Source organism: Notothenia rossii (assembly GCF_949606895.1).
Source record: "Notothenia rossii genome assembly, chromosome: 10".
Classification (NCBI taxonomy): Eukaryota; Metazoa; Chordata; class Actinopteri; order Perciformes; family Nototheniidae; genus Notothenia; species Notothenia rossii.
This window is the reverse complement of record NC_136908.1, coordinates 291,142-317,245: the sequence shown is the minus strand read 5'-3', so window position 1 is coordinate 317,245 and position 26,104 is coordinate 291,142. Positions and strand designations below refer to the sequence as shown.

The following is a 26,104-nucleotide window of genomic DNA, read 5'->3' as shown; positions in this document are numbered from 1 at the left end:
TTACATCTTCATCCAGACATTTCAAACTGACAGCCAGCTCGACAGGAGATCCTTAAAACATTGTCCTTCAGTGACATCATGCAAAACTGTGATATGAAGACATTGGTCAAAAGGCTAAGATGGCAAAAAGATAAAGACGAGTACGTATATTATTCTGGATTGTACTTTTAAATCATCACAAAATAAATGATGTGCTGAACTGAAACACGTCAACATGTGTCTGAACGTTTAAACAGAGAACAACGTATTTGAGCTTAAAATGTCAATTCCTAGAAAACGACCAACGATTGCTGAACCATACATTGAAACGTTGACCTTTAACATTTAAATGCAGTTTTCTAATTTACAATGACATCTGTAAGTTTAACTGGTTTATAAAGCATTCAATGAAAGACCAAACTATTATAGGTGTAGGAGCTCACGTTAATACACTGTCAGTGTTAATAAACTAAAAAAAGACAAGGCGATGTGCCTGCAAGACTGCACTCAGGTAAACAAAACATATTACCCGTGCAGCAGCTAACCTGCCTGCGAGCCTTCACTCAGGTCACATTTACACACGGCGCGGCTGAAGCCATGGATGTATAACGGCCCGTCCACACTACAGCTTCGACAGCTTCAAAAACGGTTTCCAACGCGTCTGCCCATTCACTTTGAATGGGGTGACGTCACGTTGCCTCGCTTTTCGCCCAACTGAATTGTGGGTAGCAGAGCGGAGCTTTCCTGGCGTTTCAGGCTTCTGAAGCTTTCGGTGGAAGCGTCAGCCAATCAAATCATATGCCAGTACAAACTTTAGCCAATCAAAACGCTGCTTGTGTGTCAGGGGCGGGAGATTCATGTGATTGGTTGTTGGTCGAGTTTCAGACACGCCCGCCGGCAAGCTTTTTTTTCAGCTGCAGTGTGGACGGGCCGTAATAAGAACTGGATACAGCGTGGGAGGCGGGGCCTCATTCATTCATATGAGAGTTGTTCATTGGCACGATGATAAAATGGTCCAACTTTTGAGAGAGCGAAACGTCACAGATTACCCAGCATGCCTGAGAAGTACCCGTATGTGCGCTCATAGCGCATGCGTAACTTTAACCAAAATGCTCGTTCATATCAAGCACGTCAATTTGCGTACACGTAACAGCACCGCACGTTCATGACAGCAAGGTAATGATTTGTTTTTATGATGGATTTGATATTAACGAGGCGGCAGTTAGCAGCTAGCGGCTAGCTAGTAATTATGCTAATGTGCACATCAATCGTTGTGTACTTATATTATGCTGTAACAGAGATATACAGCGTAGTGATATCAACGGTGAGTAAGGTATCATCTTGCGGGGGGTAAGGGTGAGGAATGTCTCACCTTGTGGGGGGTAAGGGTGAGGAATATCTCACCTTGTGGGGGGTAAGGGTGAGGAATGTCTCACCTTGTGGGGGGTAAGTGTGAGGAATGTCTCACCTTGCGGGGGGTAAGGAATGTCTCCCCTTGCGGGGGTTAAGGGGTGAGTTAGGGTGAGTAAGGTCTCACCTTACGGGGGGTAAGGGTGAGTAAGTGTGAGGAATGTCTCACCTTGCGGGGGTTAACCCAGGGCTCGACATTAAGGGCTGCCCGATGGCCCAGGGCCATCTAGTATTTAGCTCCGGCCATGAAGCCTCACCTGCTGGTTGCCCGATCGGGCAATCTATTATACCAGTATCATGCAGCTCACGGATCAGTAATGAGTGACCCGACAGTAAAACTAAACATATCTATAACTAGTTACGGTAGTTTGAGAGGTAATTAAAATAGCTACGTGTGATATTCTAACCTGGAGTTTGTGTTTTGTCCGCTCACCGCTGCATGTGATCATGCAGAGCTGCGTGTCGACTCGTCAGCAGCAGCTGATCTCTCTCTCCCGTCAGATTAGACTTCACTCTCGTTTATGTCCATATCGATCAGATCCAACTAGTTCTAGCTAATGATAAGACTACCTGCTTATTAAAAGACACCTAAACAATAAGTGTTGCTATGCAACCGGGTCAGGCCACAAAGTATAGCGCAGCATTATGCATTTGTTTACATGCCCACCGGAACCCCAAGGCATTACCAACAGATCAACGCACGATCAACCCATACAGCACATCTTTCTCCACATTAAGTGTTAGACATTAGAATTGACTATTCTTGTATGTCACATAAGTGGCGCAACTGAAGCGGTATTGCGCTAAAGGGAAATTATTTTGACCGAAGAGATTTAGATTTGCCGGCTAACGGGAACTCTGACGTCGCCATTTTGTGTGCTTCGCGGATGCGCTCGGGTCTGCTCGGTCAGCTTCTGGATGAGGAAGCATTCGTTCAACCAACTGTTTTGGCAGTTACAACTGAATGTAATGTTTTCTACTTTTTTACATCTGGGAAGGCATTTGCCTTCATCAGATGGAAAGTGTCTTGACCAACAACTGAAGTATTTCTTATAGCTATGCAGGGCATGCAAGAGAGCAAACACAAACAAGAACAAACAAACAAGTGAAATGAAGAATACAATTGAAATTGTAATATTGTGCTGGTTCATCTTATAATTCAGTCTATAGAATGCACCAGACAGCATCTAAGACCTGCAAACATCTAAATGTTCTCGGGGGAGGCCCCCCAAACCCTTCGTGCGTCATTTCGTCCGCGCGCATTTTTCAGGGCAATCTCTATTGGGCTCAGGGCCATCTGTAATGCACTGCAGTGATATACAGCGTAGTGATATCCAAGCAACAGAGCTTCATTTAGCATGAAAGAATTATTGCATTGTGTATATATACATATATATATATATATATATATATATATATATATATATATATATTAATATATACAGTTGCAAGAAAAAGTTTGTGAACCCTTTGAACTTCCTGGATTTCTGCATAAATTGGTCATAAAATGTGTTCTGATCTTCATCTCAGTCACAACAATAGACAGACACAGTCTGCTTAAGCTAAAACCACACAAACAATATGTTTTTATGTTTTTATTGAACACACCATGTAAACATTCACAGTGCAGGGTGGATGTGAACCCTTGGATGTAATAACTGGTTGACCCTCCTTTGGCAGCAATAACCTCAACCAAACGTTTCCTATAGTTGATATCAGACCTGCACAACGGTCAGGAGGACTTTTGGACCATTCCTCTTTACTAAAGTGTTTCAGTTCAGCAATACTCTTTGGATGTCTGGTGTGAATCGCTCTCTGGAGGCCACAGCATCTCAATTGGGTTGAGGTCAGGACTCTGACTGGGCCACTCCAGAAGGCCTATGTTCTTCTGTTGTTGATTGACTTCTGTGCTTTGGGTCGTTGTCCTGTTGCATCACCCATCTTCTGTTGAGCTTCACTTGGTGGACAGATGGTCTTAAGTTCTCCAGCAAAATGTCTTGAGAAACTTGAGAATTCATTTTTCCGTGGATGATGGCAATCTGTCCAGGCCCTGAGGCAGCAGCCCCAAACCACGATGCTCCCTCCACCATACTTCACAGTTGGGATGAGGTTTTGATGTTGGTGTGCTGTGCCTTTTTCTCTCCACACATAGCGTTGTGTGTTCCTTCCAAACAACTCAACTTTGGTTTCATCTGTCCACAGAATATTTTGCCAGTAGTGCTGTTGAACATCCAGGTGCTCTTTTGCAAACTTCAAACGTGCAGCAATGTTTTTTCTGGACAGCAGTGGCTTCCTCCATTTTATGACCAACTTATGGAGAAATCCAGGTAACTCCAAAGCAGTGTTTCCCCTATATACAAATAGTGGCGGCGCAGTGCCGCTGCTGAAATATGAGCGCCGCTGCTAGGGGGCGCCAGCCAGGTACCCAAAAAATATATATATTTTTTTTCTTTACTTTTTTTTTTTCTTCTTAAAATAATAATAACTGGCGACCCTTTTTCATTTTTGATTGTTTGTTATGTGGATTTGTAGTATTTGTGTTACTGGCATAGGCGACACAGGCGGTCGCCTAGGGCGCCAGATCTGGGGGGCGCTGCGCTGGTAGCTCTGGGAGGGAAAAAACATTTTTGACCGTTGGCGCTCATCCAAATGTTCGGCCTTGATGTAACAACATTCATAATTAAGTAAATGTAACACCCTTTCACCCCGGTTACACGTTTAATTTGCCCTGTACGGTGGGCGCTGTAAGTGATGAAAGGGGGGGGATGTTGGCTTATCAGGCGCCCGCAGCTCACAGCCAAAGTGTGAGCGTGGTAGCGAGAAAGCGAGCAAGGTAGAGGTCGCACCGGTACCGGCGCTGTTGTTATTAGAATCTGGTGCTAGCTGCGCTAACGGATATAAGAAGTAGATGTTTCTACAACCAGGGTGGAGGAGAGCTCTCCTGTCAGACTGAGAGGCTCAGTGAGGTTAAAGACTCTCTGAGTATTTAGATAGTTCATTTTAGTCTGAGTTGTCTCAGTGGGTCTCAAACGTTTTGACCACAAATGATGTAAACACATATTTCCAAGGCACTCCTTTATAATTATTAGGATAAATAAAAACAGGTTTGAAATCATTCCAATGTATACTATAGCACAGTTAACCAAAAATATAGTTTAAAGTTGGAGAGATACAAAAATATGCATAAATAAATAAATGTTAACTAGGTAAAATAAGATATGAATTAACAACAAAAATAAAAAAAGCTACATGTATTTCTTATTGGCTATGGCAGGTTATCGGTTATGTTCACATACTTATTTGATTATTAAAATGTAAACCAATCTTTTTCATATGGGCGTTTTAGAGTTGTGCCCCCTAGATCAGGTCTCTAGTCATTGTGTGCTCAAAGTGCACCAGATTGGAGCATTTTACTGTAAAATGTTCAAAAAAAAAATCTTCCCGGGGGGGCATACCCCCAGACCCCCCTAGAGGAAGTGACGTCCGCCCCCCAATTCAAACATTTCATACAATACTGAATTTATTTGAAGCCATTTTGACGTCTATTACCTATGTCAATAAGTTTCATTTTTTGCAGTGTATTTGTCTTTTGTAGAGATTTTTCATTTATTGTTTACACATAAAATGTCGCTTAAAATCTCACCTAGGGACCTGGTGCTAGGCCTCAAGAGCCTTTCTTGTGCTGACACATAGAAAGGAATTGGCGGGGCGTACTTCGCACGCACAAACAAATTCCACGCGCTCCGCGCTCACATTATGCTGGGCCCACGTGCCTGAGCACCGCTGCTATGACTCCATCCTAGGGGAAACACTGCAAAGGGTTCACATACTTTTTCTTGCAACTGTATTGCACAGTTCATAATGCAGAGGGATATAACTCTCAGAATAACGTTATTAGCACATTTTTACAACTTAAGGAACGAATGTTTTTAATAAGGGCTATACAAGTGTTCATACTGGGTAGTTTATTTAATTAAAAAAAAATTATCCAACGAGTTACAGACGACTCTTTCCCCATGTAAGTCAATGGGAAAAAGTGTTTCCGGATCCAGCAACCTAAAGGAAGTGTAGTACCGCCGTTTGGCCACAACGAATATTCTACCCAGAGTCCGGCGCACTTCCTGGGGGCTTGGCTGAAGCCCGCTAGCATTATTAGCACTAGCACTGCTTCAATTAGTTGCTTGTGTCACCCCCTTTACAAGCAACTCATTGAGTACATAGATTGCACCTTGCACTATCGCCACTATATTTTTTTAAAGTGCATCCAGACCTTCGATTACTTCGCTCTGTCCGCCATGCCTGCGGGAGTCTCACAACAATAATAAGAGCGCTGTTGAGAGAGAGGACGAGTGGCATTTACAGTGGCCAATCAGAGGGGTCTCAAACCGGACACATCACACGGGATGAGGGTTCCCAACCAACCAGAATGGTTTAAAGTTAAACTAAGGAAGTAGACGTAACAGATATACCGATAGCAGCACCGTTTGTCCAGCGGCTTAACGGTATACCGATACCGTCCAATCAGGTACCGGTATTGACTTAGTACCGGTTCTCGGTACCCATCCATATAGAGAAGTGAAGCTGTCATCATCAGGCTGTCATGTGTTATAAACTGTAGCAGTGGTGAGCAGGCGTTTTGTTTCTGGATATTTGGGGAGTCAGGTGGTCCATGAGGGTTTTTATTGGTTAAGAGGTCCTTGGTATGAAAAATGTTGAGAAACACTGAACTAGAGAATCAGCTCTTATCATGGCGGCCACTGAGGTACTTCCGGGTCATTTCACTGCGTTAGGGAGGTTCCTGAGAGAAACGGGGTGTTTCTCAATGTCGAGGAGGCTTGCTTGGTAGCACATGTCTTCCGAGCGTCTTGCTTCAGAAGCGAGGCAAGAATCCTTCCTGGCATTCCGAAAACGAAGAGTGGAACAGGCTAGCAAGTGTGCAGGTGTGCGTCATATGCAGTGTTGGGACTAACGCGTTATACAGTAACGCGTTACTGTAACGCAACTACTTTTTTTGGTAACTAATAGCGTTAATAGTGACCTATTCCCATTAAGTTACGCCGTTATAGTTACTGTGATTTAAATGGGCGCGTTACTGCGTTACATTATGTGATGGAACTGAACCGAATCTCACTGCAGATGTAACTTACAGGCGAATACAGCGATGTCCTCTCACAGCACCATGGAGAAGTGAAAGTAACCAGAGAGGAGTGATGATTGGTTAACGCGGGGTAACATTTCAAGGTAAGCCAATCAGAGACAGAGTTGGGCGGGTCTTGCCTTATGGGGAAAATACACACACACACACACACACACACACACACACACACACACACACACACACACACACACACACACACACACACACACACACACACACACACACACACACACACACACACACACACACACACACACACACACACACACACACACACACACACACACACACACACACACACACACACACACACACACACACACACACACACACACACACACACACACACACACACACAACTTGGAGATATAACCACTATTTTCAATTTGTGGGGATAAAGGAAGCACAAAATATTACGGTAAACTGTAAACTGTAAACTGTGTGCAGGACAGAAAGCATTTTCCACATTGAATAACAGCAATGCCAATCTCCTGAAGCACCTAAGTAATGTACATGGGGCTATAAAACTAGTCGCCAAAGACCCCACCGTCTCAACCACCGGCAGTGACCCAGATGGAGCAACACCATCTAAACAGCCCAAAAACGATTTTTTTAAATCCCCACATGTCACCCAGAGTCAACTAAACCGATTGATTGTCAGGTATGTTGTTGAGGACATGCTGCACATCGCAACGGTCGAGTCTGTTGCCTTCAGAGAACTAGTCAGCAAAAAACAACACAACAACTTGTATTTTTGTTGTTATTATTTTTAAAGTAAAGTAACTTGTTACTAGTTACTTTTACAATTGAGTAACTAATAAAGTAACTAGTTACTTTAACAATTTAGTAACTGATAAAGTAACTAGTTACTTTTTTGAGAGCAGTAACTATAACCATTACTAGTTACTTTTTTTAAAGTAACTTGCCCAACATGGTCATATGAGAGGCCCCGCCTTATACATCTTCCGCCACAGATTTGGGGAAATTGGTCCGTGCGCAAAGCATTGTGGGGATTTTAAGACCGCGGAGTCTACACTAGGGCTGTCCCGAATACCATTTTTCGGGCTCCGGATATTCGGTAGTAATCAGCAGCGAATATTCGGTGCGGAGAGATTTTTTTTCTTTTTTAATAAAACATTTTTTTCCAAAAGGTTTCATAACACGCTCCGAATCCGAGACACCTGACAACACGCTGTTAAGCAGAAGCGCAGAAAAAGCATACTATTACGATTTATATGTATTTATTGTCTCAGTACTCGCAAACATTAAAACTAAATGTGTCCTCTGCATGTAACCCAGCCGCAGCGCAGCGCGCGGGGACCACATCTGGTTCCAGATTCCGTCTCGTTACTCGTAATTACGTTTTACAACCTGAAGATACAACACACACATATTTCTGTTATAACAACAATACTTTTAATAACATAGCCGTGACAGTCGGCCTAACAGTGTAACACTTGTTACCGATACAGTAAACAGTATTTAAATAAATAAAGAATGAAAAATAAATGAACGAACTGTATGCCAATAATTGCCTTAGCCCCAGATATTCCTATTATTTTCACTATTCGGATAAAATTGAAAAACTAATATAAAAAAACATTTCGCTTGCTTGCAACTATTTTCCAAGCAAAGTAAGTGCACGTTTTTATCATGTGTAACGTTACTGTTTAAACGGCGGATAAAGCAGCTTCACCATGGCAACTTGACAACAGCTAAGCTAAGCTAGGCTACTACTCACAGCATCCGGTGACTTTTCAGAGTTGCTGTGCCACGCCGTGGTAGGCCAGTTTCTGATCGCATATTTGGCACACTGCCTTCTTCTTACCGTCGTCCAATTTAAAATGGTCCCACACAGCTGGAGTCTTCGGCATTTTGTGGGTGAAACGAGGTGAAGCGTGCCGTTTGCGTTCGTGACTGAGTGAACGCGATGTCAGGAGCACGGGCTGAGATTGTATATATTTCCGCATTTTAACAGAGCAATTCAAAAGTATAAATATAGTATAAGAATCTGGCAATTCGCCTTTATCAATAGAGTACATTTAAAAAAAAAAAAAACGACTATCCGAATAATGAAATTGAAACCCGAATAGTTGGCTAACGAACGAATATTCGAATAGTCGAATATTCGGGTACAGCCCTAGTCTACACATGTGCATTACTCGAAGCCTCGCAGTAATCAGCAGCGAACCGCTTCAACACGTGTATTTCGGTTTATTCACGACATTCTTTTTGTTATTCTACAGTATTGTTGTTTTATAGTTATTTGTTAATGCAACCCAATTTTTGTTCTTTGAAATTGAAAAGGATATCGCTTTGTGTTTGTTACTTTTGTTGCAGTTGTATATGTCTTAAAGGTGGGGTAGGTAAGTTTCAGAAACCGGCTCGAGTGCACTAACATGTGAAAGTACACAGCCAAAAAGAATCCGCCCCTTCCTTCAGACTTCCTTACCGAGCACCTCCTCCGCGAGAGCAGGCTGCAGTAACGTTACATATCAGGCAAAGCTAAACACATCGAGGTTAGCAATACTACACAGCCAAAGCAACTCCGATATTGACTCTGGTTTGACTTCTCCTCGTTTCCACTTTCTTTTGGTTCTTAATTTGCTCCGTTACATCTTTTCTTTTGCGACCAGTAGACGATGTTGAACCTAACTCTGCCATGGTGAAAGTGGCCGCCTGTTGCTGGCGAGTCATTGAAGTACTGCTGCAATGCACGCCCAATGAGGGCACGCCCAATGAGGGCACGCCCAATGAGGGCACGCCCAATGAGGACACGAGATACATTTGTGCGTGCACGAGATGGAAGGGCCGGCTAAACGGATTGGTTACAGTTTGTACAGTATTACGGGTTCCACAGATGACATTTTTTTATGGATTTTTGTCAAAGCACTTCAGATATTCATTGCTATCAAGAATTAAGAGCATTCCATGGAATATAACAACAAGTGTATCTCGAGCCGGTTTCTGAAACTTACCTACCCCACCTTTAAGTGTAATTTGGCTTGGCTTTGTATTTTGTATGGACATGCTTTTATTTTGAAGGAGAGTTAGCGCAGTTGACAGGAAGTTGTTGTTGCTATGGAAACAACGTGACGGAGATTAATGGAGAAAAAGTCCTATCTACATATAACGTTTATGGTTAAGTGTTAGCACCCCCCGAAGAGGCACAAGCTCTTACGTTGATATTGGAGATTTCAATAAATTTAAAAAACGAGAAAAAAAACAAAAACGAATATCCGAATAACATTACATTACATTACATTGCATTTAGCTGACGCTTTTATCCAAAGCGACTTACAATAAGTGCATTCGACCAGGAAGATACAACCTTGAAGAAAACAGAATCATATAAGTACATCAGGTTTCATAGAGCCAAACATTTCAAGTGCTACTCAACTGGCATTTAGAAAGCCAGCCCTTTATTAGTATATAAGTGCTTTGTTAGTAATTCTATCGCTCGAAGTGGAGTCCAAAGAGATGAGCTTTCAGTCTGAAGAAGATGTGTAAGCTTTCTGCTGTCCTGATTTCAATGGGGAGCTCATTCCACCATTTTGGAGCCAGGATAGCAAACCCACGTGTTTTTGCTGACGGGAACTTGGGTCCCCCTCGCAGTGCGGGTGCAGCGAGCTGTTTGGCCGATGCAGAGCGGAGTGCACGTGCTGGGGTGTACGGTTTAACCATGTCCTGGATGTAGGAAGGGCCAGATCCATTCACAGCATGGTACGCAAGTACCAGTGTCTTGAAGTGGATTCTAGCAGTTACTGGAAGCCAGTGAAGGGAGCGGAGGAGCGGCGTGGTGTGGGAACATTCAGGAAGGTTGAAGACCAGACGAGCCGCTGCATTCTGGATGAGCTGCAGAGGTCGGAGGGCACATGCAGGCAGACCAGCCAGGAGGGAGTTGCAGTAGTCTAGGCGTGAGATGACGAGAGCCTGGACCAGATGACGAGAGCCTGGACCAGTAACCAATAACGAAATTGTAACCCGAATAGTACTCCAACGAACGAATATTCGGATACAGCCCTAGTGTGTGTGTGTGTGCCTGACAGTAACTGTCTCTCCTGGTACAGTGTGTGTGTGTGTGTGTGTGTGTGTGTGTGTGTGTGTGTGTTCCTGACAGTCTCTCCTGGTACAGTGTGTGTGTGTGTGTGTGTGTGTGTGTGTGTGTGTGTGTGTGTGTGTGTGTGTGTGTGTGTGTGTGTGTGTGTGTGTGTGTGTGTGTGTGTGTGTGTGTGTGTGTGTGTGTGTGTGTGTGTGTGTGTGTGTGTGTGTGCATGCGTCATCTATGTCTTCCACTCATAGCTCCTCTCATGTTGATTATAGAGTTTATAGCTCTGGGAAAAGCAGGCATTTCTTAGATTAAGTTGAGACATTTACCGCACCGTTGTGACGAAAAGGGAGCTGAGCCAGAAGGCAAAGCTCTCTGTCTACCGGGCTATTTTCGTTCCTACCCTCACCTCTGGTCATGAAGGATGGGTCATGACCGAAAGAACGAGATCGCGGGTACAAGTGGCCGAGATGGGTTTCCTCCGCAGGGTGGCTGGTGTCTCCCTTAGGGATAAGGTGAGAAGTTCAGTCATCAGGGAGGGACTCGGAGTTGAACCGCTCCTCCTTGGCGTCGAAAGGAGCCAGTTGAGGTGGTTCGGGCACCTAGTTAGGATGCCACCTGGGCGCCTCCCTAGGGAGGTGTTCCAGGCATGTCCAGCTGGGAAGAGACCAAGGGGTAGACCTAGGACCAGATGGAGGGATTATATCTCTTTACTGGCCTGGGAGCGCCTAGGGACCCCCCAGTCAGAGCTGGTTGATGAGGGGAAAAGAACGTTTTAGGGCTCTCTGCTGGAACTGATATCTCCGAGACCCGACCACGGATAAGCGGGAGAAGATGGATGGATGGATTTAGTGCAAACCTGTTTACATCAGTGTATGAGACTTAGTATAAATATGCATAGACTGTCTTCTCACACTCACACTCCTTTCCTTTGACTTTGCATGCAATCATGTCTATTGTCAATTTCAATCCCCGGATCCCACTTCCTCTTGTTCTTTATCGGCTGTGAAGAGAAAGCAGCAGCATAAGGTTTACTGGACGTGTTCAGCCGGTCATTCATAACTGATACACAATCGATGTTGAATGTAAGCCTAAAAATACTCTCTGTTCTGCAGTTGTTGAGTAAAATGTGAGCTGTAGGACTTTTGTTGTGGATAAGCTGATTCAATCAGAAGGGAATCTGCTGTTTGTGATTCAGTCGGGAAGCGTAGAGCCTCCGGTGTGAGCAGAGCATTAAACATTTATCACGTCCATCCATTGATGTGCGATGTGTTGATGTTTCATACTGTGGAGACAAGCATGTTTCAAGTTAAAGGAACGATGCCTCTTATATATTCTGTTATCACACACGCTGTGTTTGCTAAATTCTGATGAAGGTTCACTTTAGTGTTTAGTGCCTCTATTGGGACATCTTCAAAAAGCTCTTTATTTTCATTAAGAAACAAAATGTTACTGAATTTCTCTTTCATTTTTTAAATGATAGAAATAATTATATATTTTTAAATAAAATCAGAGAAAAAACTTACAATTCTGACTTTAATCTCAGAATTCAGAAAATAAATCTGAATATATATTTGTGTTAAATATATTTGTTTGTTTGTTTTGTGTGTGTGTTCCTGACAGTCTCTCCTGGTACAGTGTGTGTGTGTGTGTGTGTGTTCCTGACAGTCTCTCCTGGTACAGTGTGTGTGTGTGTGTGTGTGTGTGTGTGTGTGTGTGTGTGTGTGTGTGTGTGTGTGCATGTGTGTGTGCCTGACAGTCTCTCCTGGTACAGTGTGTGTGTGTGTGTGTGTGTGTGTGTGTGTGTGTGTGTGTGTGTGTGTGTGTGTGTGTGTGTGTGTGTGTGTGTGTGTGTGTGTGTGTGTGCCTGACAGTGACAGTCTCTCCTGGTACAGTGTGTGTGTGTGTGTGTGTGTGTGTGTGTGTGTGTGTGTGTGTGTGTGTGTGTGTGTGTGTGCCTGACAGTGACAGTCTCTCCTGGTACAATGTGTGTGTGCGTGTGCGTGTGTGTGCGTGTGTGTGCGTGTGCCTGACAGTGACAGTCTCTCCTGGTACAGTGTGTGTGTGCGTGTGCGTGTGCGTGTGTGTGTGTGTGTGCGTGCGTGTGTACCTGACAGTAACAGTCTCTCCTGGTCTCCCTCTGATGATCCAGCTACAGTTCAGTCTCTCCTGGTACCTGATTGGCCAGCCGGGGCTACTGATGACACCGCTGGAGCCTCTCAGAAGCTCCGCCCCCTCTCCACAGGCTGGGGGTCAAAGTTCACAGGTACATTAGATAACGTTGACCCCCCCTCTCTACATGTGTGTTTATATCAGAACTGAGTAATATCTGAGAGGGTTCCTCACCGCTAGAAATCCCCGACACGTACACGTTGTCGTTCCTCTGAGACGCTGCAATGCATCCTGGGAAACACACCGGAGCATATATTTAAATTAAATCATCAGAACCAGGTTTATCACCAGGTAGGTATGTATGAGGAATTTGACTTGGTGTCGTGGTGCATACATCCAAGTAAAACAACAATTTAAAACACAGATAAACTATTCTAAGAACACTATAAGAACATAACAAATGAATAATAAATATAGTAAATTATGACGATTTTAATCTCAGAGTAGTGTTATTCATCACTGCAATAAACCCCACACAGAGCTAACAGGCATTAGCATCTATGCTGATTAATAATCCCTCACATTATTACTATAAACGGTTGGATGTGAGAGGTTCATCTCAGTGTAGAGAGGCTCACCTGAGAGAGAGAGCAGGTAGAGCACAGTCTGCAGCCTGCAGCCTGCACTGAGGGCCGACATCACCACCCTGAGCAGGTGAGACAGGTGAGCGGGAGGATGAAGGTCAGCGAGCCAATGGCTGCATATCAGATAAACAGCCCGGAAACAGCGATCTGTTGATTTAGCATCTGCTGTAATCTACCCGCTAACAGTGAGCAAAGTGTGAGCTAACAGCTAACCGTCTGCTAACAAAGACTCCGTTAGCTCAGGCTAACAGCAACCATCAGCTCACTGAGATATTTCCATCCGTAACAAAACACCTCACTGTTAAAGTAACCTGGGATATAAACTGTTAAAATAACCCGGGATACACCATCACTGAACTAAATTAACCCGGGATATAAAGAGTAATAGGAGAGCTAGCTGCAACAGAGAGAAAGCTGCTAACAGCTGTTTCTAGAGCTAACAGCTAACAAGGCTAACGTTAACAACATGCTAACAGCTAGCCCGTCCTGCTCCACAAGAAGGACATCCAGCAAGACCGTGACCCGGGATAAAGCTAACCCGGGATACTCAGAGATAACACGAGTAACACACAGCTAACCCGAGCTGCCGGACACCTTCCGTTAGCTTAGCTTCAGAACAACAACAGTCAGCAGCGGAGACGTGTGTGTGTCTAAGCCCCGCCTCCTACGTGACGACATTACCCTACACAAAGACGGTTGCCTCCGGTTTAGTACGTTTAGTACCCGGATGTTTAGTGGGTTACTTATTTAATCTCTTATGTAATTGTCTTTTTTATTTAATAAATTAAATGAAATTCAAACAAACTCAAAGCAGCTGTTCCTATTTTATCCCCCCCATCTGACCCCTCCCCCCATCTGACCCCTCCCCCCCTCTGATACAGATCCATGAGAACAATTGTTGTTGTTGTTGTTGTTGTTGTTGTTGTTTTACCAACAAAGAGCTCCGTAATGATACTCATGACTTATCACAAACACACAGGTTTATTTACACACAAACAGCAACATTTTCCAGTCTGACCTCTGACCCTGAGGTTTGTTTACAATCAGTCAACTGTAAACAACAGACTGACAACCAATCAACAACAAGAATACAAATAATATTTATAATAATAAATGATGATGATCGATAGTTAAAGCGGGATATCCCAAACATTTTATTAGCACGATGGAGACGAAGATAAAGCTGCTGAAGATGATGAAGATGAAGATGAAGGTGATGAAGGTTAAGGTTAAGATGAAGATGATGAAGGTTAAGATGAAGGTGAAGCCCCCCCTAGGTGTGTCTGCAAGAACTCTTCCAGACTGAAGACCCGCCCCCAGCCGTAAGCAGGGCGCATACTGATGAAGTCATCAAGGTTCATCCGGCTCTCTGAGGAGAAACAGTGACGTCATCATTAGTTACTAACGTCATCAAGATGTGAACAAACAGTTACATCACAGTGATGTCATGCCCTTGAGCAAGGCTTCCCCAATCCCACTGCTCCTAGATAGATAGAATCAGAGGATGAAACCCTCTTTAATGTTCTCACATGCAGAGCACACAGCACCCCGTGACATGGGTTCTCTGCTATGAACCCATCCTAGTACCAGGAGTCTAGCGCCAGGAGTCTAGCACCAGGAGTCTAGGACCAGGAGTACTCCTGGTCCTAGACTCCTGGTGCTAGACTCCTGGTACTAGACTCCTGGCTCTAGACTCCTGGTGCTAGACTCCTGGTACTAGACTCCTGGCTCTAGACTCCTGGTACTAGACTCCTGGTACTAGACTCCTGGTGCTAGACTCCTGGTACTAGACTCCTGGCTCTAGACTCCTGGTGCTAGACTCCTGGCTCTAGACTCCTGGTCCTAGACTCCTGGTTCTAGACTCCTGGTGCTAGACTCCTAGTACTAGAGTCCTGGTACTAGACTCCTGGTGCTAGGACGGGTTCACAGCAGAGAACACATGTCACTGTGTGCTCTGTATGTGAGAACATTAAAGAAGGTGTCATCCTCTGATTCTATCCATCTATCATCATGATGTCATCACTCCGTTAAAGGTGTTTTACCTGTAGTGTGTATGGGGGGGTAAGGGGGGGGGGGCATCTTCCACGAGCCGTCAGAGTTCTTCATGTGCGATCGATCGGACGCAAAGTTCAACAGGAAGCTGTGAGCGGGAACAACACGGAACTTCCTGTTGAGAGGGAAAGTGATGTTACTTCCTTCAGAGACACAAAACACATTTATTTTAAAATGTTTTACTTCCTTTCCTGATTACCTAATGCCGTTACACACCGCTAACGATCACACCTGTTCACTCAGAAACTCGCTCAGGTGTGTGTTCAGGTGTGTCTATGTTACCTGTGTGTTCAGGTGTGTCTATGTTACCTGTGTGTTCAGGTGTGTGTGACCTGTGTGTTCCGGTGTTTGTTACCTGTCTGTTCAGGTGTGTGTTACCTGTGTTCAGGTGTTTGTTACCTGTGTGTTCAGGTGTGTGTTACCTGTGTTCAGGTGTTTGTTACCTGTGTGTTCAGGTGTGTGTTACCTGTGTGTTCAGGTGTGTCTATGTTACCTGTGTGTTCAGGTGTTTGTGACCTGTGTGTTCAGGTGTGTGCTACCTGTGTTCAGGTGTTTGTTACCTGTGTGTTCAGGTGTGTCTATGTTACCTGTGTGTTCAGGTGTGTGTGACCTGTGTGTTCAGGTGTGTCTGTTACCTGTGTTCAGGTGTTTGTTACCTGTGTGTTCAGGTGTGTCTATGTTACCTGTGTGTTCAGGTGTGTGTGACCTGTGTGTTCAGGTGTGTGTTACCTGTGTTCAGGTGTGTGTTACCTGTGTTCAGGTGTGTCTATGTTACCTGTGTGTTCAGGTGTGTCTATGTTACCTGTGTGTTCAGGTGTGTCTATGTTACCTGTGTGTTCAGGTGTGTGTGACCTGTGTGTTCAGGTGTGTCTGTTACCTGTGTTCATGTGTTTGTTACCTGTGTGTTCAGGTGTGTCTATGTTACCTGTGTGTTCAGGTGTGTGTGACCTGTGTTCAGGTGTTTGTTACCTGTGTGTTCAGGTGTGTGTGACCTGTGTATTCAGGTGTGTGTTACCTGTGTGTTCAGGTGTGTCTATGTTACCTATGTGTTCAGGTGTTTGTGACCTGTTTGTTCAGGTGTGTGTTACCTGTGTTCAGGTGTTTGTTACCTGTGTGTTCAGGTGTGTGTGTGACCTGTGTGTTCAGGTGTGTGTGTGACCTTTGTTTTCAGGTGTGTGTTCAGGTGTGTCTGTGTTACCTGTGTGTTCAGGTGTTTGTGACCTGTGTGTTCAGGTGTGTGTTACCTGTGTGTTCATGTGTTTGTTACCTGTGTGTTCATGTGTTACCTGTGTGTTCAGGTTTGTGTTACCTGTGTGTTCATGTGTTTGTTACCTGTGTGTTCATGTGTTTGTTACCTGTGTGTTTAGGTGTGTGTTACCTGTGTTCAGGTGTGTGCTACCTGTGTGTTACCTGTGTGTTCAGGTGTGTGTTACCTGTGTTCAGGTGTGTGTTCAGGTGTGTGTTACCTGTGTGTTCAGTGTTACCTGTGTGTTACCTGTGTGTTCAGGTGTGTGTTACCTGTGTGTTCAGGTGTGTTACCTGTGTGTTACCTGTGTGTTCAGGTGTGTGTTACCTGTGTGTTACCTGTGTGTTCAGGTGTGTGTTACCTGTGTGTTCAGGTGTGTGTTACCTGTGTGTTCAGGTGTGTGTTACCTGTGTTCAGGTGTGTGTTCAGGTGTGTGTTACCTGTGTGTTCAGGTGTGTGTTACCTGTGTGTTCAGGTGTGTTACCTGTGATAAGCTGGTCGTATCCCCCTCTCACTCCTCAGAGCCTCAGAGGAGTAACGCATCAAGCTGCAGGGAAACGGCAGCTCCGAGTCCAGATCATAAACCACAGAAGAAGAGCTTGCCTGCAGCAGAACCACGTGGTAATCCTGAAACACAGCATGACCTCATTAGTGACATCACCGTTACATCATCAGTATATGCTAATGAGCTGTGACATCACAGACCCAGACCACCGGCTGCCCCCCCCGTCCAGACGTCTGCCTCCACAGAGGAACCTGAAACACATACATTATATTAAATTATATTAAACCATATTACATTACATATATCTGTGTGTTCTCACCGTTCTGTTCTCATTGGAGATAAAAACTACAAACATGTCCTCCAGCTGAGCAGCATCCTCTCTCCTGAAGAATTCACTGAGACACCAAACATTCTCCTCACTGCAGAAGAAGAAACACGTTGTAGTTCTACATGTTGTAGTTCTACCCAGTACACGTTGTAGTTCTACCCAGTACATGTTGTAGTTCTACATGTTGTAGTTCTACACAGTACATTGTGTAGTTCTACAGAGTACATGGTGTAGTTATACACAGTACATGTTGTAGTTCTACACAGTACATGTTGCAGTTCTACATGTTGTAGTTCTACACAGTACATCGTGTAGTTCTACAGAGTACATGGTGTAGTTCTACACAGTACATGGTGTAGTTCTACACACTACATGTTGCAGTTCTACATGTTGTAGTTCTACAGAGTACATGGTGTAGTTCTACACAGTACATGTTGCAGTTCTACATGTTGTAGTTCTACAGAGTACATGGTGTAGTTCTACACAGTACATGGTGTAGTTCTACAGAGTACATGGTGTAGTTCTACACACTACATGTTGCAGTTCTACACAGTACATGGTGTAGTTCTACACACTACATGTTGCAGTTCTACATGTTGTAGTTCTACAGAGTACATGGTGTAGTTCTACACAGTACATGTTGCAGTTATACATGTTGTAGTTCTACAGAGTACATGGTGTAGTTCTACACAGTACATGGTGTAGTTCTACACACTACATGTTGCAGTTCTACATGTTGTAGTTCTACACAGTACATCGTGTAGTTCTACAGAGTACATGGTGTAGTTCTACACAGTACATGGTGTAGTTCTACAGAGTACATGGTGTAGTTCTACACAGTACATGGTGTAGTTCTACAGAGTACATGGTGTAGTTCTACACAGTACATGGTGTAGTTCTACAGAGTACATGGTGTAGTTCTACCCAGTACATGTTGTAGTTCTACATGTTGTAGTTCTACACAGTACATCGTGTAGTTCTACAGAGTACATGGTGTAGTTCTACACAGTACATGGTGTAGTTCTACACACTACATGTTGCAGTTCTACATGTTGTAGTTCTACAGAGTACATGGTGTAGTTCTACACAGTACATGTTGCAGTTCTACATGTTGTAGTTCTACAGAGTACATGGTGTAGTTCTACACAGTACATGGTGTAGTTCTACAGAGTACATGGTGTAGTTCTACACACTACATGTTGCAGTTCTACACAGTACATGGTGTAGTTCTACACACTACATGTTGCAGTTCTACATGTTGTAGTTCTACAGAGTACATGGTGTAGTTCTACACAGTACATGTTGCAGTTATACATGTTGTAGTTCTACAGAGTACATGGTGTAGTTCTACACAGTACATGGTGTAGTTCTACACACTACATGTTGCAGTTCTACATGTTGTAGTTCTACACAGTACATCGTGTAGTTCTACAGAGTACATGGTGTAGTTCTACACAGTACATGGTGTAGTTCTACAGAGTACATGGTGTAGTTCTACACAGTACATGGTGTAGTTCTACAGAGTACATGGTGTAGTTCTACACAGTACATGGTGTAGTTCTACAGAGTACATGGTGTAGTTCTACACAGTACATGGTGTAGTTCTACACAGTACATGGTGTAGTTCTACAGAGTACATGTTGTAGTTCTACCCAGTACATGTTGTAGTTCTACATGTTGTAGTTCTACACAGTACATGGTGTAGTTCTACAGAGTACATGGTGTAGTTCTACACAGTACATGGTGTAGTTCTACACAGTACATGTTGTAGTTCTACACAGTACATGGTGTAGTTCTACAGAGTACATGGTGTAGTTCTACACAGTACATGTTGCAGTTCTACACAGTACATGTTGTAGTTCTACTCATAGATATATATAAACGCTAGATCGCTCATGGGAGATTTTCCAGCGTAGCTGACCGGCCACCATCTTGCCACAGTCAACAGTTACTCTGATTGGCGTTATGGTAGCTGGTGTAAGGTGAGTGATCTGCACAAAAATACTCTTCACTCGCTGAAATCTTGACAGATTTACAAACGGTTTGGTTTATTATAAACATTATTAGCATGGCTATGATACAGGATGCTTGGACATGTTGAAATTGCAGCTTTTCTTTGTGTATGTGGTTGTATTTATTAGCTGGCTAATAACAAGAGGCTGTGAGTGAGACCTAGTATTACAAAGTTGACCCAGCAACTTTACACCAGTGGGAGAGGCAGAGCTGCTCTTTCTTTTCAACATCACTTAAGTTACACATGGTTTTCTTCCAAGTGGTTTGGCTTGTTAAAAACATATTGCATTATGATACAGCAATTAGCTGGCTTTGTGTTTACAGAAGTACCTGACTATACCGGACCTTTGTGCAGCCTACGGATGCTCCGCTGTCTGCCACCTACTATGTATTTATTAAATCTTCATGTTCCATGAGACGCAGCACTGTGTTCCCCACATATGTTTATGTTTGCTCAGTCTAATAAACCCATAACATGGTTGTGAAAGAATACCAAAGCTGAGGCTGGACGATGATTGATTGTTGGTGTGCCATGTGTCACCGTGTGTCTTATTGGTTTGGTGTTATACTGTATTTTATTGTGTGCAGCTGGTCCTTATCTCCAAGACACATTTAAAACAAATAACCTTGAACCTTGAAGCCCCATCTCTCCCCACCTGCTCCTGCTTCCTACATCCCCTCCACACCACACCAAGTTGTTCTTCTTAATAATAATAATACATTTATTTTGGCGGGCCGCCTTTCATAACTCCCAAAGACACCTTACAGGGGCATAGGGGCAATATCAGCCGGGGTGAGACAAGACAAACCACAAATGGACTACAGAAGGACACAAAAGGACACATGGTACAGTTTATATTATTCTTGGTCTTTTTTCAATAACACATTTCAAAGGTTCTGGATTTGTTTGCAAATCTAGAAACTAAATACAAAACTAGGATGATATGAAGATCTCATGTCAAAAATAATTGTGATAAATGAGACAGAACTGGCCGGTCTGTGAGCACATTTTATGTTGGTTTGGTTCTTCTGATAAAAGGTGTGAATATCTAAATAATATACCAACATAATGCTATTGTCATTAGTTGTGTCCCTGTTCTTCAAGCTAAGGCATTGCTAAATGAACAACTCTTGGCTTACAGAGTGGTAACATGAGACCGATTTTTATATATAAAATATAAATGTAATTTAATTTTATAATTTATTTTAAATATTAACAATATAATAAAATAAATGGAAATATATACACCGGCAAATATTTAATATAAATACCTTGTGTGTGTGTGTGTGTGTATAGCTATTGCTTTATCTGATTAATGTTATTTTCATATGAAAGTCCATGATTATAAGTATGCAGTATCATAACTACATCTTTGATGTTTATAAAAAAACAAACCGTTAGAAAATTGGTTGAAAATTGAGCAAGCTATGGTTATTTAAATAGTAAACCATAATGTTATGAATGAGAGAACTGCCTGTGGCAAGATCGCGGTCAAGTGGCAACGTCGGTCTCCATTGGCCAGCAGCGCGGGTGAGTCATCTAGTGTTTATATATTATATCTATGGTTCTACTCACCAGTAGCAGCTGGTATATTCGCATTTTTCGCGGCTCGGTTTGATTTTCTCTTCAAGCGCCATGTTGTGGTGTCACAGTGAAATAACTCCGGCAGCTCTACGATGAGGTGTCGCAGTGAAATAACTCCGTCAACTCCACGATGAGGTGTCACAGGGAAATAACTCCGGCAGGTCCGCGATGAGGTGTCGCAGTGAAATAACTCCGTCAACTCCACGATGAGGTGTCACAGCGAAATAACTCCGGCAGGTCCGCGATGAGGTGTCACACAGTGTCACCGTGAAATAACTCTGGCAGCTCCTCGATGAGGTGTCACATTGAAATAGCTCCGCGATGAAGTTTTGCGATTTTGCAAAAACTCTGAATAAATTCTTCCATCCGTTGATATGAGGTTTAGCTTTCAAATATTTACACTTATGAATAAAACGTTTACTCAACAAAATCAAGTTGTTTACCAGAAAGTCCATGTTTTTATCCTTCACAAGTACTCCAGCTTTAAGGCATCACATTTAGGGTGTTCTAATATACCTTAGGTTACGACGCTGAAGTTGGCTTCTGATTGAGAGCATCCGATTCGGCAGTTAAGGGGAAAGTTAAGGGACATTTAATTTACAGCGCTTAGCGAACAATCCTCCGTGTTTGAACCTCTTAAATCGCTGCATAGCCGATTTATTTGGACTGGATTATCCCAGAGAGTCTAAAGATTATTTATAACCCAGTTTGAGATTTGTGAAACCTTTATTCTATTTGTGGAAATACAAACAAGGGAGATTTCAGTGCTTTTTTCACATGTTGACCACATTAGACCAGGTCCTGATCTAAAACCAATAGACCTAGACTCATCAAATCTGGACTGGATTATCCCAAAGAGGCTAAAGATTCTTTATAAAACAGTTTCAGATTTGTGAAACCTTTATTCTATAAAACCTTATACCTAATTATACCTTAAAACCTTATCTTAATTCCAAGGGCAGCGGTCAGTGCAGCTGACAGTAACACACCTCTGTGCTGCTCACATGCTGAAGTTGGTCAGTATGAAGTTGTCCATGGTTCAGTGCAGAAAGGAGACTAAACTATTTTTTTGTACTGTTTTGCCCTCCTTCAAAATGCTCCTGTATTTGGCCAGGTATTGTCAGTTTCAAGGTGTAGGCCTATGGTACATGTTTTTTCATCAAAGACTGAAACTAATGGGTGCAAGAAACATCTCTCAGCACTGCAGGAGGCCATACGGACACAGGAGTCAGAAAATATACATTTCAAAAATGAAGATGAAGAGCACACACCTTCTGATTTTGAAGACATGCACAGATCTCTCAGAATCATCCCCTGTCTTTGCTCCTATCGAAGAGGTGGTCACACAAGCACAGGAGGAAGCAGGGACGGAGGATGACGCAAACGGAGCATGCCAGACAAATCCTCATTCTTGTGACACTTGTGGAAATAATTCTCCACTAGGCTGGCACTGTGCCTCTGTGGACAGGTCTGATGCTCAAACATCTTGGCAACACCTGTGACAGTAATGCTGTTTTAGAGAACTGGTTCCGCACAACAACAAAAAGTGATCCTTTCATCAAAATGCACAGAAGAGCAGGAGACTTCCTCCAGCTACAGCAAGAGTTTGTGGTTGGAAGACTCAAGGGCGTTGCAATAATGACAAAACAGGTTCGTCCTTCAAAAACATACGCTGAAGACAAAAGACAATCTGAGGGACCAGAGTCTCTGTCACAAGAGGAGACATGGAGGAAGCAAAGTCAAACGCAGAAAAGAAAGTCGAAGTACTTCAGCCCCCCTACTCCAACTGCTCAGAGCAAAAAGTATAAAGTGTCTGAAACAGATGCAAGGGGAAAGCAAAAGGGATGCTGTCCACATTGGGGAGGAGAGGGAACAATTGGACAGCAAACTGTGTCAATGACAAACACTTGCACAGTGGGCAACCTCCTGTACACCGATGGCGATCGATGGCTGTGCTGTTGGTTTGATGAAAGGAATTTTGATTCTAAATAGTGGGTTTAGCGATTGAGATAAACTGTAAAGGCATCAATCTGGTGCACAAATTAAGAGATGGCGTTTATTTCCTGACACTTTGAGAGTCTCCTGACACACCGGGGACACATGGTGATGTAGAGAAGACATCACTTTGAGAGTCTCCTGACACACCAGGGACACATGGTGATGTAGAGAAGACATCACTTAGTGAGTCTCCTGACACACCGGGGACACATGGTGATGTAGAGAAGACATCACTTTGAGAGTCTCCTGACACACCGGGGACACATGGTGATGTAGAGAAGACATCACTTAGTGAGTCTCCTGACACACCGGGGACACATGGTGATGTAGAGAAGACATCACTTAGTGAGTCTCCTGACACACCAGGGACACATGGTGATGTAGAGAAGACATCACTTAGTGAGTCTCCTGACACACCGGGGACACATGGTGATGTAGAGAAGACATCACTTAGTGAGTCTCCTGACACACCGGGGACACATGGTGATGTAGAGAAGACATCACTTAGTGAGTCTCCTGACACACCGGGGACACATGGTGATGTAGAGAAGACATCACTTTGAGAGTCTCCTGACACACCGGGGACACATGGTGATGTAGAGAAGACATCACTTTGAGAGTCTCCTGACACACCGGGGACACATGGTGATGTAGAGAAGACATCACTTAGTGAGTCTCCTGACACACCGGGGACACACGGTGATGTAGAGAAGACATCACTTAGTGAGTCTCCTGACACACCGGGGACACATGGTGATGTAGAGAAGACATCACTTTGAGAGTCTCCTGACACACCGGGGACACAATGTGATGTAGAGAAGACATCACTTTGAGAGTCTCCTGACACACCGGGGACACACGGTGGTGTAGAGAAGACATCACTTTGAGAGTCTCCTGACACACCGGGGACACATGGTGATGTAGAGAAGACATCACTTTGAGAGTCTCCTGACACACCGGGGACACATGCTGATGTAGAGAAGACATCACTTTGAGAGTCTCCTGACACACCGGGGACACAATGTGATGTAGAGAAGACATCACTTTGAGAGTCTCCTGACACACCGGGGACACATGCTGATGTAGAGAAGACATCACTTAGTGAGTCTCCTGACACACCGGGGACACATGGTGATGTAGAGAAGACATCACTTAGTGAGTCTCCTGACACACCGGGGACACATGGTGATGTAGAGAAGACATCACTTAGTGAGTCTCCTGACACACCGGGGACACATGGTGATGTAGAGAAGACATCACTTTGAGAGTCTCCTGACACACCGGGGACACATGGTGATGTAGAGAAGACATCACTTAGTGAGTCTCCTGACACACCGGGGACACACGGTGATGTAGAGAAGACATCACTTTGAGAGTCTCCTGACACACCGGGGACACATGGTGATGTAGAGAAGACATCACTTAGTGAGTCTCCTGACACACCGGGGACACATGGTGATGTAGAGAAGACATCACTTAGTGAGTCTCCTGACACACCGGGGACACATGGTGATGTAGAGAAGACATCACTTTGTGAGTCTCCTGACACACCGGGGACACATGGTGATGTAGAGAAGACATCACTTAGTGAGTCTCCTGACACACCGGGGACACATGGTGATGTAGAGAAGACATCACTTAGTGAGTCTCCTGACACACCGGGGACACATGGTGATGTAGAGAAGACATCACTTAGTGAGTCTCCTGACACACCAGGGACACCTGGTGATGTAGAGAAGACATCACTTAGTGAGTCTCCTGACACACCGGGGACACATGGTGATGTAGAGAAGACATCACTTTGAGAGTCTCCTGACACACCAGGGACACATGGTGATGTAGAGAAGACATCACTTAGTGAGTCTCCTGACACACCAGGGACACATGGTGATGTAGAGAAGACATCACTTTGAGAGTCTCCTGACACACCAGGGACACATGGTGATGTAGAGAAGACATCACTTAGTGAGTCTCCTGACACACCAGGGACACATGGTGATGTAGAGAAGACATCACTTAGTGAGTCTCCTGACACACCGGGGACACATGGTGATGTAGAGAAGACATCACTTTGAGAGTCTCCTGACACACCGGGGACACATGGTGATGTAGAGAAGACATCACTTAGTGAGTCTCCTGACACACCGGGGACACACGGTGATGTAGAGAAGACATCACTTTGAGAGTCTCCTGACACACCGGGGACACACGGTGATGTAGAGAAGACATCACTTTGAGAGTCTCCTGACACACCGGGGACACATGGTGATGTAGAGAAGACATCACTTTGAGAGTCTCCTGACACACCGGGGACACAATGTGATGTAGAGAAGACATCACTTTGAGAGTCTCCTGACACACCGGGGACACATGGTGATGTAGAGAAGACATCACTTTGAGAGTCTCCTGACACACCGGGGACACATGCTGATGTAGAGAAGACATCACTTTGAGAGTCTCCTGACACACCGGGGACACAATGTGATGTAGAGAAGACATCACTTTGAGAGTCTCCTGACACACCGGGGACACATGCTGATGTAGAGAAGACATCACTTAGTGAGTCTCCTGACACACCGGGGACACATGGTGATGTAGAGAAGACATCACTTAGTGAGTCTCCTGACACACCGGGGACACATGGTGATGTAGAGAAGACATCACTTAGTGAGTCTCCTGACACACCGGGGACACATGGTGATGTAGAGAAGACATCACTTAGTGAGTCTCCTGACACACCGGGGACACACCGGGGACACATGGTGATGTAGAGAAGACATCACTTAGTGAGTCTCCTGACACACCGGGGACACATGGTGATGTAGAGAAGACATCACTTAGTGAGTCTCCTGACACACCGGGGACACATGGTGATGTAGAGAAGACGTCACTTTGAGAGTCTCCTGACACACCGGCGGGGACACACTTTATTAGTGAGCGTCTTTGAGGAAAAGCTATAAAATCCCATGCATTACTTTTTTTATTAATAACACACAGAAGAAGAAACAGTTACCATGGCAACAGAA

The 26,104-nt window shown here is 44.1% G+C and overlaps 2 protein-coding genes and 1 long non-coding RNA gene across 4 annotated transcripts in view; 1 reads left to right on the top strand and 2 right to left on the bottom strand.

The window, feature by feature from the left end:
* The window catches only part of lrp12 (low density lipoprotein receptor-related protein 12), a 35,385-nt gene extending 21,310 nt beyond the window's left edge, over positions 1-14,075 (bottom strand). The window contains exons 1-3 of the mRNA XM_079654667.1: positions 13,346-14,075; positions 12,942-12,998; positions 12,706-12,841 (exon numbers count right to left, since the gene is read on the bottom strand). Of these exons, the coding sequence (XP_079510793.1) occupies positions 12,706-12,841; positions 12,942-12,998; positions 13,346-13,406 (254 nt within the window). The 5' untranslated portion in view covers positions 13,407-14,075. The remainder of the gene's footprint in view (positions 1-12,705; positions 12,842-12,941; positions 12,999-13,345) is intronic.
* Positions 14,076-14,313: 238 nt separating this feature from the next.
* Positions 14,314-21,561, bottom strand: ntaq1 (N-terminal glutamine amidase 1). 2 transcript variants are annotated; one of them, XM_079656114.1, is made up of 6 exons: positions 21,072-21,555; positions 17,474-17,573; positions 17,355-17,405; positions 17,134-17,276; positions 15,394-15,518; positions 14,314-14,720 (listed from the first exon to the last, which is right to left on the bottom strand). In XM_079656114.1, exons 1-6 carry the CDS (start codon positions 21,131-21,133, stop codon positions 14,602-14,604), a joined length of 600 nt encoding a protein of 199 aa, XP_079512240.1. In that variant the 5' UTR covers positions 21,134-21,555; the 3' UTR covers positions 14,314-14,601. The 2 variants fall into 2 exon arrangements, with proteins under 2 accessions (XP_079512240.1, XP_079512241.1); XM_079656115.1 differs by lacking the exon at positions 17,355-17,405 and having other exon boundaries at positions 21,072-21,561.
* On the top strand, positions 15,533-16,947 carry LOC307023086. Its single transcript, XR_013803587.1, has 3 exons — positions 15,533-15,881; positions 15,932-16,121; positions 16,245-16,947. It is a non-coding gene; the product is annotated as an uncharacterized lncRNA (long non-coding RNA).
* Positions 21,562-26,104: the final 4,543 nt, after the last annotated feature.